General features: G+C 39.7%; 1 protein-coding gene across 1 annotated transcript; it reads right to left on the bottom strand.

Annotated features, from left to right (window-relative positions):
• Positions 1 to 205: 205 nt before the first annotated feature.
• On the bottom strand, positions 206 to 1,646 carry gsx1 (GS homeobox 1). The gene is made up of 2 exons (XM_015960798.3): positions 1,041 to 1,646; positions 206 to 939 (listed from the first exon to the last, which is right to left on the bottom strand). Exons 1-2 carry the CDS (start codon positions 1,417 to 1,419, stop codon positions 587 to 589), a joined length of 732 nt encoding a protein of 243 aa, XP_015816284.1. The 5' UTR covers positions 1,420 to 1,646; the 3' UTR covers positions 206 to 586.
• Positions 1,647 to 16,294: the final 14,648 nt, after the last annotated feature.

Below are 16,294 nucleotides of genomic sequence, written 5' to 3'. Positions count from 1 at the left end.
CACGTAAAATACGCGCGCCTTTCCAAATGTCGCCACAAACAAAAGTTTCAGTTACAGATGTGAAAATAATATATGTCACATATGTATTCAAATAAATCCACAAGTACTTGGTTGGTTTTCATCTTTTTGCCCCTTTAGTTTTATGTGCAATCCACAAAAGCTGAATGTTTGTGCGTAAAGTGCGCAAGTACACTTATCTCACACGTACGACTCAGAAATAATTTTATTTAAGCCTCAACATCTTAAATAAATAAATTAGCTATTTCTCCAATTACACTGAAGATATAATTTCAGAAGTGTCTCGGTCACATTTAAGGTGAAGTACAAAATATTCCCCCCCCAAAATACTACCGAACATTGTTTTAGGGGTTTGTCTTTACAAAGATGCTCAACGGATTGGCAACAACAGTGAACAGTTTTCAGAAAAAAAAACTACATAAAAAACGTACAACGTGTATACAGCTATACAATAACTCAGAGAAGCTCTCTGATTAAATATCTGTTTATGTACAAACGACCGAACACAAGTGGAACAGTCACGTCTTTCTCGTTATTTGGCAGCATTTACAAGAGTTCAGGGGACAGTTCACGGGGAAACGGACAAGTCCACGTCCTCCTTTTCGGATGAGGAGGGAGACACAGGCATGTCGTCGTCCTCCTCCTCCGAGCACCTGGTGGCCGACAGGGACGAGCATTTGCAGCTGTGTGATCCAGTCCTTTGGCCGCTGCTCTTGCCCTCCTTTTTGTGCTTCACTCTGCGGTTCTGGAACCAGATCTTCACCTGTTTCTCTGACAAGTTCAGGTACGTGGCGATCTCGATGCGCCTCAGTCTGGATAGGTACATGTTGGAGGTGAATTCCCGCTCCAGCTCCAAAAGTTGCGTGCTGGTGAAGGCGGTGCGCATGCGCTTGCTGCTCTGAAGTTTTCCGTTGCTGCTTTCTGTTAAAGTTAGAATAGGACGTCAGCAACAAGAACATCTGGAAACAGAAAGATTTGACAACGTTTTATTCTAAATGAGGTGTTAAAGGCGTTTCACTCACCGATGGAGATGCAGTGGAACTGCCGCGGGTCTGGAACCGAGTACGCAGCCTGGTAAATGCCCGGTCCGTGGCTCAGGTTCACGCTGTTGGAGGCAGAATGCTGCCTGGACAGAGCAGAGTGGCAGTACTGTGAGCTGAACGGAGGAAAAGACGCTTTAAGGAGTGGCAGCGCTGGTGGAGAGGGATGGAGCTGGGACGCGGCCATGCACAGCGGGCAGAAGCACAGCAGCCCGGCTTTCCTGGAATGGCAGGAGCCCGGCAGCGCGTGCGGGTGGTGCGGCGAGTGCACGGCGTACGGGAACAGAGGTGGGTTGTTCTCGTTCCCCTTCTCGTTGGCCTCCCTCAAAATCAAAGAATCCACGAGAAAAGACCTCGGCATGTTTGCAAACTTGTTGCTCTGCGTGGCTGAAGTTGGAGTCGCGATGCGTCGTTGCGTCAGTGTGCGCTCCTGGAGACGGTGGACAGCGAAGTGGTGCTGAAGGCGCACAGCCTGCCTTTAAATAGCCACGGTGGGCTCGGTTACGCTATAAGCGGCAAGAGCTCTCAATAGGGTTTTGTGCCTTTCTCCAGGCATTCCCACTGCACGCTTCCCCATTATTTCACTTGTTAACTAAATGAACTGCATAATGTAGTCTATTCTTGTCAGCCCCACCCACGCCGAGAGAGGCGGCACTGCCCATTCTCCCTTTTATCATCACTCTCATTTTATCACAGAGAAGAGCTTAAAATTTGCGGGAGAAAACGTTTGGAAAGTTAAAATATAGTCAGGTTTGTCTTCCTTAAAAGGGGAAAATTCTAGAACTGCTATACAGCACGCGCCAGCTCACATCAGCTGCTTGGACTCGTGTGAGTTTAGCAATTTTGTCAAAGATTGAAAGTGATCTTCCTTAGAAACATTGTTGGACTGATGAGCAAACGACTAGTCTGAGAAGAGCCAGGACCACTGCATGTCATCTTAAAACAGCTCATTGACTATTTTTGTTAATGCAAACGTTATTCAAATGGTCTTTTTAAGTATTAATTTATGCTTACAACGTGTTTCTAAAACACCTGCAGCAACATGTGACACTCCAGGAGCATCAGAGTCCCGCTGTGATTTGATTATATTTTTGCCTAAATGATGATGTCACAAGTCAAGTAAACAAATGTGGAGATAACACACACAATTGACATTTTGTGGCTGTTTTAGGTTACCAGATTTGATCTTGCCAAGTTCAGTCTAGCAGTTAGCTCAGCAATCCTCCCATATAGCCTCAGGCAGTTCGGGAACCTTTGAACAAAACGAATCATTTGGCAAAACCGATTTAATGTCATTAAACTTGCAGGTCAATTCAACTGCGAACCATCCTTTTCGTCTGGTTTTAATAACTCGTTGCAGCTCTTGCGCACCTGTGCGCTTCCTGAGCGCAAACACAAACGCAACAGCTGAATGTAAAGTTTATGCATATCCGTTTTAGGGTTCATGTGTCATTTCTGCGCACGAAAAAAGAACAAGTCATTGCCTGGAGGCAGCGCTGTTAAAGAGCAGTGATTAATTCCTTTGCTCGGGCCCCTGCCGAGTCGTGAGGAGGGAGCGAAGAATATGTAAAAATAACCAGGTTTTCACTCTGCGGACCTTATTGAATGTCATTGTGGAGGGCTTTCAATGAGAGAGAAAGAGAGTCGAATTAAAGTGTGTGACAGCGGCGGATAGACGCAACAAAGGCGGCTCTGTCACTGAGGAGCCCTGCGCGCTGCGCGTAAAGCCCCCGCCTCGCGCTCCGATTGAATTAAGTAATAGGAAAACATTTTCTTTCACTTTAGGCATTTTTCAACAATATCTTCAAAGGAGCACAAGTCGTACTGTGTCAGTAAATTTAGTAATGGGATTTATTTCTCACAGAACTGCTTCTTTCTTAGACAGAAAACGTTTTTTATTCAGATTTTTACTCGTTTCCTTTCATTTCTCGTCAATTATCTCCATTTTGGATCATCAGCTCCAGAGCTCTCACACACATCCGCGTGATGCTGTTGTCGTCAAGTAAAAGAGGCCAAATGCTCCGAGACTTGCACCAGTGATCTTCCACACCTGTAATTAGGCCATTAGGCGCAAATTAGGAGCAGTTATCCAATCATCAGAACAAAAAAGCTGCCGTGTTCACAAATCTTTTTATTAGCCGTTGCTTTCATCTTCCTGCAGCCACTTAATAAAACGCCAATCATCTCCCAAACGCTGAAATTCTATAGCAGTTAAGATGTTTCTTCCATTCTGATTTTAATCGGATAATTAGGACAAATTCTCTGACAGATCTTGATCAGAATCGAGGGTTCAGATTTCTGAACATGTTTTGCGCGCTCACGGGGGAAGCCCGGGGCCTACTGCTCAGCATAAATATGTTATCAAAGGCCCTAATTTTCAAATGATGTACACAGCAGTCATCCCGCGGGTAGGAATGGAGGTTCCACGGGTCGTCACGCGGGGAGGCTCATCCTAATTTGCAATCCCAACTGGAGACTGACAAATAGTTTTGACCTCCCTCTGGAGGCGCTGGGTAGAAGTGCAAAAGGCTTTCATTCTCTGCACGGGATCTACAAATGCACAGAGGGGCCCCTCACTTCTGCACCTGCACCAGCTTAGAGATGATAGATAGATAGATAGATAGATAGATAGATAGATAGATAGATAGATAGATAGATAGATAGATAGATAGATAGATAGATAGATAGATAGATAGATAGATAGATAGATAGATAGATAGATAGATAGATAGATAGATAGATAGATAGATAGATGATAGATAGATAGATAGATGATGATAGATAGATAGATAGATAGATAGATAGATAGAGATAGATAGATAGATAGATAGATAGATAGATAGATAGATAGATAGATAGATAGATAGATAGATAGATAGATAGATAGATAGATAGATAGATAGATAGATAGATAGATAGATAGATAGATAGATAGATAGATAGATAGATAGATAGATAGATAGATAGATAGATAGATAGATAGATAGATAGATAAGCTGATCCTAAAAGCACTCATGGAAACAGATCACATCCATAGTTCTGCTCCAACTCAGAACAGTCCATGGCAGCGTACAGCTGTGTGCTCCAAAGCTTCTTACCATAAACGTTTGAATCCCCCCACCCCCCCACCCCCCCCACCCCCCATATTGTAAATTATTTATAAGATATTAAGTTGGAACAATCGCCATCACTCACGTCCATCCCGGATGATCACACTGACCATGTGTTGCTGCTCAAGCACATTTTCAGGGGCTTTTACGCAATTATACCCAAAGATCTCGTGCCTGATGACATAAAGAGAGCAGTCTGTTTATGGAGATGTAGTCAATATCTCCTTTTCTTTTTTTAAATGAATAATTCATAGTTTAAGACACTATCCCCCCTCTCACTTAATATGGACACACACTTAAACACCCACACATCTCTAATACAAACGATGGTTTTAGCTGACAGTGTAACAGGATTTAAGGTCCCAATGGGGCTCGGCCCAGCCGTGGATGGGCGCTGTGACTGTCGACGTGACACAGAGGGCCGGCTGCCCCCCCAGCTCCACCTCCTAATCTCCCCCTGAGGCAACATCACAGACTGCAGATCCCACTGCACCTCTTTGGAGGCACAAAGGCCTGATTATCATTCATATGCTCAGCAGAAACACCAGTCCAATAGATAACAGATGACACACAAGTACCAGCTGAATGGAGCAATATGTTCAAAGCTGCTGGAGTCTGCAGGGACTAATGAATCCTGAAGAGATGGGAGTTGGACAAAGCAGCCGCGGCTTGAGGGAGCATAAAGTGACAGATATAAGGCTCCACAGGTGAAAGCAGACGTCAGTTACACTCAACAAATCAGTGACAGCATCCAAGGTCCGAGCACAGGCTGACTGGTTTCAGTGGAGCCAAATAATAACGGTTATAATGGTTACATCTGTACTGGAGGTCCTTCACATTTTACTTCTCATTTCAGTCAGTAAAGATAATAAACCAATTTTACTTTTGCATAACATGAAGCATCTAAATGTGTATGTTTTAGTTTAATATAAAAATTGTATCACGTTTGTTAGTTGCTTTATATTGTTGACATTATGTGAGGTGGATAAAAACAAACTTGATCATTTCCACGTTTAGAAAATTTTAATTAGAAATATGACATGAAAACATAAATTCACTTTGTTTTGGTTATTTCCATTAGTTTTGAAAGTTGTTTCTCAATTTTAAAAGATGTTATCATAATAAAACCATTAATAATAATATAATAATAATAATAATAATAATAATAATAATAATTATATAATAATAATAATAATAATAATAATAATAATTATTATTATTATTATTATTATTATTATTATTATTATCATCATTATTATAACAATTGTCTGTGGAAGTCATTACCACAACTCATTAAGGAGTCTCCATCAGCTGACCTGTTTAAGGCTTATGAGGCATATTGTCATTTCATTGCTTTTAGGGATTATTAATTTATTATTGTATTTGCTATGATTGGTTTTTAATCATGCTATTATTTTATTCTGTTTGTAGTTTTCAGGATTCAAACTTTATTTTTTTAAATGTTTTTTGCTTATGTTGAGCACTTTGGCTACAGCTATTTGCTGCTGTAAATGTACTATGTAAATAAAACTGACAATAATAATAGTAATAAATTATTACTATTATTATTATTAATGTTGTTAGTATATAATAATAACAATAATAATAATAATAATAATAATAATAATAAGTAGTTTAAATTTACAAATTTTAACCCCAGGGTGTTATTGTGGTAAATAACGAACGTATCTTCTGTTGTTACAATTTTCAAATATATTTATTTTCATGCAGATAATCAGAGAAAACAAGCGGATCAAATATGGCTGCTGGTCCTGTTCTGGTCAAATAAATCCCAAAATAAAAATATGAGCAAGTTAAATGAACATTACTTTTTATCAATATAGATAATAATAAGACACTTTAAAATATTCTAGCTAATTTTAGAACATTATTTCACTGTAGATTAATACAGAACATGTCACAATTATTAAATAATATACTTTTATAAAAACAGATTATTGTAGTTTTGTAATATTTTAGAAAAGTTATTGAACAAAATACACTATTTCTGATTAAATATAGATTATTAGATAATTTTATATTGGAGGGTTTGCCTCAGTGTCTTCCTCCTCTTCATCGTCATCACAGATGGTGAGATTTGCTGGCACAATAACTGTCATCATCCAATAATATGATTGTTATTATTACTGTTACCATAATTATGAAAATTAAGACTAAAACACAACAGATTTTACTTAAAATATTCATGATTTCTTTTTCTTGTTCAGGTCGTATAATCAAATATGGCGGAACAGATTTCACCAACTTCGTTGCGTTTAACATTTACAACACCTTTATCCTTATTTAGCACAACAAGTCAACGTTGTGATGTGAGAGTTTCATAAATGTTAGTTTTAGAGATTTGACCGTAAACACGACATGAGACCGAGGAGTTTTCTGGCTCTGCAGACACACCAATATTCATCGTGTCAAAGCTCCGTGCTGATTGGTGGAATGGTGCCATGGCGTTAAATGTGACTAACTCTGTAATTCTAACAGTCTGTGAAAAACAACACCGACGTCCTTTACGATGTGAGTGGAAGTGTCTAAATATAGACGTTGGCCCAATAAAGGAATAAGGGATGTGAAAGGATAACTAATCAGGGTTTGAATTCAGTTGACGATTATTGACCTCTCCATTTTCAATTCATGTTTTTTCAACATAAAAATAAAAATGTAGTGTTTTATTTCAGGCTTTTATGAGTTAGGGTATTTTATGTAGATCTTTCCCCTCATTCTATATTCGGTGATGATTACACCAAAATAAGTAAACATACTGTACACAGAGGAAAATTAAATAGCAATAAAAATAATTTATTTTTATTTTTCATTCATAATAAGTATTCATCTGAAGGTTTCCACCTGTTGGAGAAACATCCAGAGGCAGAGTTGCGGTTATGTTAAATATTTGAAACTCTCTCTGTGATTCAAACAATATTACCTTCACAATAAAAGCCCAAACTGAACTTTAGGTCTTATGAAACAGAAAAGAAGAGCTGTGGGCGCCTGCTGCTGTGGACTTCTTCATACAGGTGATGGAGAAAAGCATCTGATCGGCATCCCACAGAGAATCGTGTCTGATTAGAGTAAAAGGGTTCAGTCATGGAACAGCCTGTAAGCAACTGTCAGATTATTAAATCAGCTAAATGTGGACCATCAGACAAAAAGCTGATGACTAAAAATCAAACTGGTTTATGTTTTCTGGAATCATCTTTTAATTAATGAAATCTCGCCAGAAATTCAGTTTTGGTTTGTTTCTGCATTGATCCATAAAACAGATCCTGACATAACATTATGACCACTGACAGGTGAAGTGAGCAAACATGAAGTGTCTGGATCATTTCATAGAGCAGCAGGGAGGTTTCTGCAGCATCATCTGTCTGAAAACATATAAAATTACTTCATATTCATCCCGTATTTGTTAAATGTAAATGTAGCCGTTGTTTTAATGGCTGACTTGCAGGACAGTTGCTTTTCTTTCTTGTCTTTGTGCTTATTAAGCTGAATTTAAAATAAAGAACAGAGCAGTTTCATATTTAATCTTTGTGATGATCTCAGCTCTTACTGTTTTTTACCTTTTGTTCTGCTTTATTCGCTCCACCATGTTTAGTTTCTGTTGGAAGACACGCTGCTCTCTGGCCGTCCTGACAAGAGTAAATGAGGAAAAGATGCAAAGCTAACAGTGCGGCCTCTCTAATGAGCCTATTTACATCTAAATGTGACGATGTTGTGGGAACGTAAAGAAAATGTCAAACATCACGTACACTTGGCGCGACCTTTAGTTTCTTTTCTACCATTCGGACGCAGCTTTAAACACAATTTTATCTCATTGAAAACAAAATAGAAAATTAGTTGGAAATCTCACAAGAAGAGTGACTAGAAGTTTAAATATCTTTGGATGATTTCAAATCTCCTTTTGATGTAAATCCATTGGTTCTGCTATAGTTATGCCTCAAACTTCCCCTTTGACCCCTTTCATAGAGAAGCCTTGAAATGTCTCTTCAAAGGGGTTTGTTACCCCGCGGAGGTCAGTCAGCTATTGCCTATGACCGACTCACATTTTTTCCAAATCAGTAGACTTTTGGCCTAGAAATAATAGGTCAAACCAATGAATTTAATGAACTCTCCCAGACACAATGAATGCCTCTTGCTGTTTGAACCCCGATAAAGGGATATGGGCAGGCCAGCAGGCCCTTTCAAGGGGTTTGTACACAAATGTGACAGAATGCAGTTTCTTCAGTGTCCACACTGACAAGTTGTTCAAAGTGATGGGGATGTCAGCAGCAGCGCCTCCATGCAAACTGCTCCCCCTTTTGTTCTCCACTACCCATTCATGAGCAGTCTCAAGAGTTAAAGAAAGCAAAGCGTCTTCTGGGGTGTTTCGTCGTCTTTGCTCCTCTTTAGATCGATGATTTTTGTCACTTTTGCCACATGCTTGATGCACCGGCGGCTGCGGATGATTCAAGCATAGATGTTTAGTGGGGAATACTGAAGAAAATACCTAAATAAATGCTGCAAACAGCCACCAGCGTACACCTCCTTGGCTCGGTTACAAAGCGGTTTTGTGGCCGGTGGAGAAAAAGCATATGGTTTTTGTGTGTTCACTTAATTGAATCAATTGGAGGCCCATGGGAAATCACAGAGGGGGGTGTTAGGGAGGAGGGAGGTCAGATAGTTAGAGCAGGAGGGGGAGACAAATACCCTCATAAAATCTACTCATGTAACCATTATTTACTCACTTTAGGCTCAGCAGTTCATGATTGGCTCATCTGGGTCGGAGCTGGAGCTGCAGGGGTCGGTCGGATCCAAAAGCGCTCATGCCTTTTAAGTTTACAGCTGTTCTCATTAATGACCTCCTGCAGTTTGGCCCATTTCCTCCCCATTCAGCTCACATTAGCCTCCTTTCAGGATCCACAATTGTTTGGGAATCGTTTTTTATTTTTGTTTGACTGTCAACAGAAACTCTGGAAGTGTAAAAGTCACATTTCTTTAGCTTCTGCTGTGAAGAAATGACAGCAGACTCAAAATGAGAAGATTTCTGTTCATATCTTATGGAAAAATTAAATTATACCTCAAGCGAGAAAAACCACCATCTCTGCATCGTTTTCATAATTTAATAACTCATTTCCATCTATAACTTCTTTTGGAGACTTCCCTGATTTGGAGCAAGCTTTTGTTTGATTTTTATTCCCCCCACTTTGCGGTGGTCGCGTTTCCCCCTCTCCCCCTCCTCCTCCATCCTAATGACCTCTGTAACGGCTTTTTACTCTTGTCTCAGTCTGCTTTCATCAAAACTGGGAATATATGGCCCAGACTCGACTTTCTCTCAAGAGTTATGACGTAAGCGGTGTGAACAGAGAGGTTCAGTCTAATTCAGCGTCTGTATGAGCGTATGTGTGAGAGCCGGAGCGATGACGGGTCACTGCCCATCACACAGAGTCTCACACTCTCTGCAGATGCGCTCTATTGAGAAGGCGACACGCGGCGGGACGCTGCTGGGAGGTAGTTACTATTTCCCCATTGCCATAGAAACTAACACAGTAGCTTTGAGCCCTTCTGGGCCAAAGGGGTCCACTGACACCAACTTTCACACAAAAACCCAAATGGGTCTCATCCCTCTGAATAAGACGCATCTGTACCCAGTTCACTGACAAAATGAGCCGCCTGCAGAACCAAAAATTTAAATAAATAAATAAAACTGGGGCTTTTAAAAGAAAACACTGATGAGGAGTGGGGCAGAATTGTGTGATTCTGGTAGGTTTATGATGGAATCTCTGGTGTTGTTTTCTTGTTTTTGTAGTTTACGGACACTTCTGTGGTCCGGTTTGCCGCTTAGCTTCAGTTTTGTAACTTTAATTCTGTAAAAGTGAAAAATGTTTATCTGAACTGTCAAAAAGTTGTGCTTTAGTTTAGTTTAGTTTAGTTTAGTTTAGTTCAAACAAAATGAAAAAGAGAGAAGAAAATAGAAATAAAGAAAAAAGCTACAATAATATACATATGCTGCTCAAGACGAGCTACATTATTTGTCGTAGGCGTTCTTAGTATACTGTATACTAACAGTACTAAGGACATCTATGAAGTTGGGGTGTAACGGAATACATGTACCGCCCGCCTTTATGTAATTAGAATACTAATTATGAGTAACTGTATTCCGTTATAGTTATTATTTTTAAACATGGTATTTAGAATACAGTTACTTTTGTAATCATATTGGAATACTTGTATTTTATCCACTTTCCACCAGAAACATGAATACATAAGCAATGTGTGTCTCTGTGCTGTGTAGAAGTCTGGCCACAGTCCATTGATGGCTCTCAGTTGTGGGCGGGATCTATGGTTGTGTTTTAAACTGTCTCCGCATGCTATTGGTTAAAAAACAATGTGACATACACACCGCTACAGATGTCAGTAAACAAAGCAGTCCGCCACACTCCGTCAAAGAAGATGCAAATACATCCTTTTCCTACCTCTATCTGCTTTTGAGTCTAAGAAAAATTCAAGTCCAAATGATGTCCAAAGTTGGTGAAGCCCTTTCAAACGAGCTGTTGCCATCTTTGTATTAGTAACATCCTGTCCATCAACAGAGTGCTGTGGCTGGACCACTACAGAGCTACGGTCATGTTTTCACTCAGTTAGTGATGTCCCGCCCACCTGGCTGATAGAGTGCTGTGATTGACCCGCTACAGATGTCAGTCAATGGGGCAGTCCGCCATTACATCGAAAAAAGAACTACATAAAGCATCAAATAATACATTGTTTGTTTATTTTTAAATCATGCTGTGAGTTAGTTAGCAGCTCCCGCAATATTGAAATACGTTACATTTAAATCAGTTTATTTAATTAAGTTTATTTATATAGAGCCAAATCACAAGAGTCGTCTCAAGGCACTTCACAAAGTAAACATTCCAGTACAGTTCAGTTCATTAAGCCAATCAGTATAAAATGTTCTATATAAGGAAAACAGCATATTGCATCGAGTCACTGACTAGTGTCAGTGTATTTACAGCATTCCTCATACTAGGCAAGCATGCAGCGACAGTGGTGAGGAATTCTCCCTTTTAACAGGAAGAAACCTCCAGAAGATCCTGGCTCAGTATAAGCAGCCATCCGCCATGACTCACTAGGATAAGTAGCATTTCTATGGCTATACTGGGATTTCTTAATAAATATTCTATTTAGTAAGATATAAACTTTATTGTATTTATCCTAGGGAATCTATAATTAAATAAACGGGTAAACTAGTAGTAGCGCATACAATGTCAAATAAAATAAAATGTTATTATCAGGAGAGGGAGAATGTTTAAGTGGTTAGCAGCAGTGTTCAAGCCGATGGCCCCCTCCATGAGGCCACCACAGCTCAGCAGAACATCATTGTAGCTTCTTCTGGGGAGAAAAACACTTAGAGAAAAAATAAAGTTAACATCTAAAATTGCAGGAAATAATACAGTTAAAGAGCAAATTGTAGAAGAAAGTAGTAGAGTATGGAAAGTGGTCAGTGTGTCCTCCAGCAGTCTAAGCCTATAGCAGCATAACTACAGAGATAACTCTGGATACCCTAGCCTTTTAAATGGAGGCATGTTGGAGGCAGGGCAAGGGAGAGCCGTCTTTACCGACTGTACACTCCACCTCCCTCTACTCCCCCACTTGTCCAGATCTCGACTAACATCAGATTTTAACCATAGGCCCTATCAAATAAAAATGTTTTAAGCCTAGTCTTAACCCTCTCAGGCTCAAAATAAGTTTTGATAAAAGGATGAACAACTAAGTCCTTCAGGGGTACTTCTGAGTTAAAAAGTGCTCATTAAATACGTATGTCAAGGTCAAGGTCAATTTTATCTATAGAGCGCATTTACAGCAGCAAAGCTACACTCAAATCACTGTACAAGGTACAACAAATCAACAATAAAAACCTAAAATAAGATGAGCACACAACAGTCAAAATCTATAATAAAAACTGTTAAAAACTATTAAGATGCTCAAGTCAACCTGCATTAAAAGCCAAATAAAAAATGCATCTTAAGAAGAGATTTAAAATCCTCTAGATTCTGTGTGGTCCTGATGTTGAGAGGTAGCTTGTTCCACAGTTTGGGACCAACCACAGAGAAAGCTCTGTCGCCGCGAGTCTTGTGGCGAGTTTTTGGAACTGTTAAAAGAGCTTGAGGTGATGCAGCTCGCGGATGGAACGCGCTTCACAACTCGCAGCGTTTATGGTTCATGCGGCTCGTCTCTGCGGTGAGCCAATATTCTCCCAAACTGAACGGGGCAGCATGGAGCTCTACGGCATGCATCTAACACTACACCATAGTAGAAGTAGAAATTACTGCTGTTTACAACATGGCATTCCAGCATTTTTAACAGCGTCCTTGTCTTTTCTGACAGTGCGAGCTATTTCTCTCCAAGAATTATTAACAACATGTTGATCACGGTGATCTTTGAGAGCTGAATCATACGAATGTCTGTAGTTACAAACCTCTGCCATACTAGTTCTTGCCGGTCCGCCATGTTTTTCCTCATCCGTGTGGTTAGAAAATTTCCTAGGTGCGCGTTGCGGAAATTTTGGGCCGTGCGGAGGCGCGGTGGAGGGGCGTGGTTGTTAAAATGACGCAATTTCACCGCACTGAGCCGTGCGGACCTCGCGGACGAGTCAAGCATAAACCAACCTTTAGCAACATATAAGGCATTTGAAGTAAACGTTTTCTTTACTTTTTATCATTTTTTTGTGTGTGATTTGTCTTTGATGTTGTTTTTATAAAGCTTTTTCTGTTATTCAGTTGGAAAGATGCCTTTATAAATATACCTTTTAGTTAATTACATGTTAAAAATAATCAAATTTGTCTATAAAATTACTTTTTGGGAGGGGGTAATTGCCTTTTTCCAACACTATTTACTATATGATGATCTCATTAAAGGGTCTATTCTTTTGGAAAGATACTGAAAAGTTTATTAAGATGCTTCCAGGAGACAATTTATTATTTATTTTAATATTATAAATTACTATTTATAATAACAATGCACCAACTTCATAACAATGTATATCTCATTTGTTTATTTCAGCAAAAACTGTCACATACATGATTTTACATGCATCATATTCACTATGTAATGACAAAACCTGCTGAACTTCACTGATGATAACAAGTCAGTGTTTTTTATTTTAGTTTTGGTGACTTTCTGTTAAAATGAACTCTGCAGTGGTACAAATATTTTAAATGACTTTGGTGAAAGGTTGCAAAACTTTTTTCAACCCTCTCTTAAAGTATGAAGTATACATTACATGGTACATGATATAATTGGGCATTGTGGAAGGTAGGAGGTCAGAGTTCACCATTGATCCCTTCTCCCCCCCCCCCCCCCCCCCCCGGCAGGTGCAGCTCCAGCAGTAAGAGGAGGTGGCCCCTCATCTCTCCCACCTCTTCACGGTGCTCAGAGAGAGAAAGGGAGGAGTGTAAATGAGTGCACTCCAGAAAGCCATCACCTGCTCCCTCCACCCCAGAGTCCCCACCAAGTCCACCAGACAGAGATGTGCTGCCACTGCGGCTGGAGTTTCTTCGATTACCGAGGCAGAGAAGGGAGGCGGACAGTGAGAGGGAGGGAGACGGGCGGAGGAGAGAGGAGTTTTCAGCCATTACTCTGCCTTGAGTCCGTTTTTTTATCTGTTTTCAGAGCGAACATATTCATCTGAAGCAAAATGTTCATTTGTCATGCCCGTAGAGGGGAGTGAATTGAAATTGAAGACACATTGAGTTTGTGCACTCAGAGAGCTCAGGGGAGAGGTTGTGTATTGACGGATGCCCCTCCCAGCTTCTCCCAGATCCCCCCCTTCATTGTGACTTTGAGTGAATGTATCCTCTCTCTGAGGGCGCTGGAATGTGTCGTCCCAACTCCTGTGATGGATGGGGCCTTGTTTTTGCACTGCTTCGTCCCTCCCTCTGAATCCTTTTTTTCTCCCCATCAGCCTTTGACTCTTTCATGGCATCCTTTTCATTCTGCACCAATAAAAGTCAGTGATTCTTCATCAGCTGTTGTAGGGATCTAAAGGCCGCTGTTATTTTTCATCAGGAGTGTGTCACACATCACCATTCAGCCCCTCCGTCACACAAATTCAGACACTGGGCACGGAGGCAGAAGCAGGTGGAGATACACCATCAATGAATTATTCAAATGAGACACTTGGCATGTCCTTTTAATTAAATTTTAATAATTGGTCAATGTGGTTTTGTGACTTTCTTCTCCTGTTTTTTGACTAGGATGATTTACTGATGAAGCATAAAGGGGTAAATAAAAAAATACTACCAACACAACTAAAATGAGCTAAATTATTATTAATAATAATAATAATAATAATAATAATAATAATAATATTATTATTATTATTATTATTATTTCTGACACAGACTTTTTGCAATGTAACAGTGTCATTTGTTCTACTTAGGTTGTTAATATTTTCCAGGAAAATGTCTTTTTAATCTGAAAAAAGTTTCATTATTTAATTTTCTAACCTTTTATTTCATTTACATGACAATAAATAAATAAATACATACATACATAAATAAATAAAATCTTTTCAAAGGATTTGTTGGGGTTTCGTTTCGTTCGTTGGTGTTTTTAATGCCATCCTTCTCTGAATCAGCTTTGAAAACGGTCTGATGGTGACTAGCCTTTAGCTTATCAGTCTGGTCAGAATGAATCTCTGTTTCTCCAAACCGAGGTTGTTGCCTAGCTGGTGGCATTTTGATTCTTTAGAACCATTTGTCAGTCAGGTGATGTCATGTCTCGCCCTTCTAGAACCACTAGATTTAGAGGTTGCTCTGCTCCAACACACCTGATTAGAATCAATGTGGGATTTACAGGCATCAGCACAACTCTAGGAAATTTCTACTAAGACAGAATGGAGTGAAAGTGGCCAACATGTGATGATTTGTTATTCCTGTGGGAAAGTTCAGTCATTCAGGAGACTAACGCGAGAGATTTTGACACATTTTGTGGGAATTCCCTCCACATTTAGCTTTGGTCCTCCTCCCAGTCAGTGGTCGTACGTGATTGTAAAGGTGACATCAAGATTTCCAGTTCTGTAAACATGATTTGTTGGGTTTATTGAAGGGAAGAAACGATTCCAGACTTTTCTTTGTAAGTGTAAGGATTTACAGAACCACAGAGTGGGTCTCAGAAATTCCTGATGTGCTTTGTAACAAAATATCAAATAAACCGATTGTACTGATCATTGGATTCACATCTGATCAAACTCAGCCGGTTTTAATGACCTACCTTGCGAGATATTGCAGCATTGCTTGAAATGTTCATTTCACTATTTTCATTGTTTGACCAAATCATCTAAGATGATTTCAGATGGATCTAGAATAAGAGGCATTACTGAGAGGATCACTGGGCCATTATTCAACTTTCTCATCTTACAGTCAGTGATTCTTCTTACAAAGCTGTTTGCTCGAAACCACAGAGAAACGTCTGATGCTGCACTCAGACACAATATCCCTTCAGTGGCTTCGAGTGAAGCTAAGTGGCTCTATTTAAAAAATATTATTTAACAGAGGGTTATATAAGAATCTTTATAAAGATTTCAGGCCTCACAAATGAATCATCAGAACAGTCATCAAGGCCAACAATGATTCTTTGGCTCCTACAGCTCTTTATGATATTCCACATGTTATGAAAGTACTTGTGCACAGCTAAATACGGGCTGGAGTGTCACTTAGAAGCACATTAACTTTTTTTTATTACTTTTAGTGTTACAGGTGGGCATTGAAATGTTAACATCTGAAGCAATGTGTGTGCAGGATTCATGGTTAATTTATTGGAAGGATTAGAAAGTTATTGTTTACATATCAAACACCTAACAAACACATAAAGTGGAAAAGTGCACCAGGTGCTATTATTGTAGATGAAAACAGAAAATATGATAAAAGACCAATGGAAGTCACTAAAAACTGCTCAGTTAAAAACAGCCTGATTTGGATTTTTTATTCTGTGACCTGCTGTGGCTCTAATTTGGACTGAAATCACCCTGGGTCATTTTGACTCAACAGGGTTGGGTTATTGGTTTGACCTGGCTGATGCACCGGCTGAGAATTTTACCATAAATTGACCAGTAGTAGGGCTGGTAGTCACCGT

The sequence above is a fragment of the Nothobranchius furzeri genome, chromosome 10 (assembly GCF_043380555.1).
Source record: "Nothobranchius furzeri strain GRZ-AD chromosome 10, NfurGRZ-RIMD1, whole genome shotgun sequence".
NCBI lineage: Eukaryota > Metazoa > Chordata > Actinopteri > Cyprinodontiformes > Nothobranchiidae > Nothobranchius > Nothobranchius furzeri.
The sequence above is the reverse complement of the archived record's forward strand: the minus strand, read 5'-3'. Positions and strand labels throughout refer to the sequence as shown.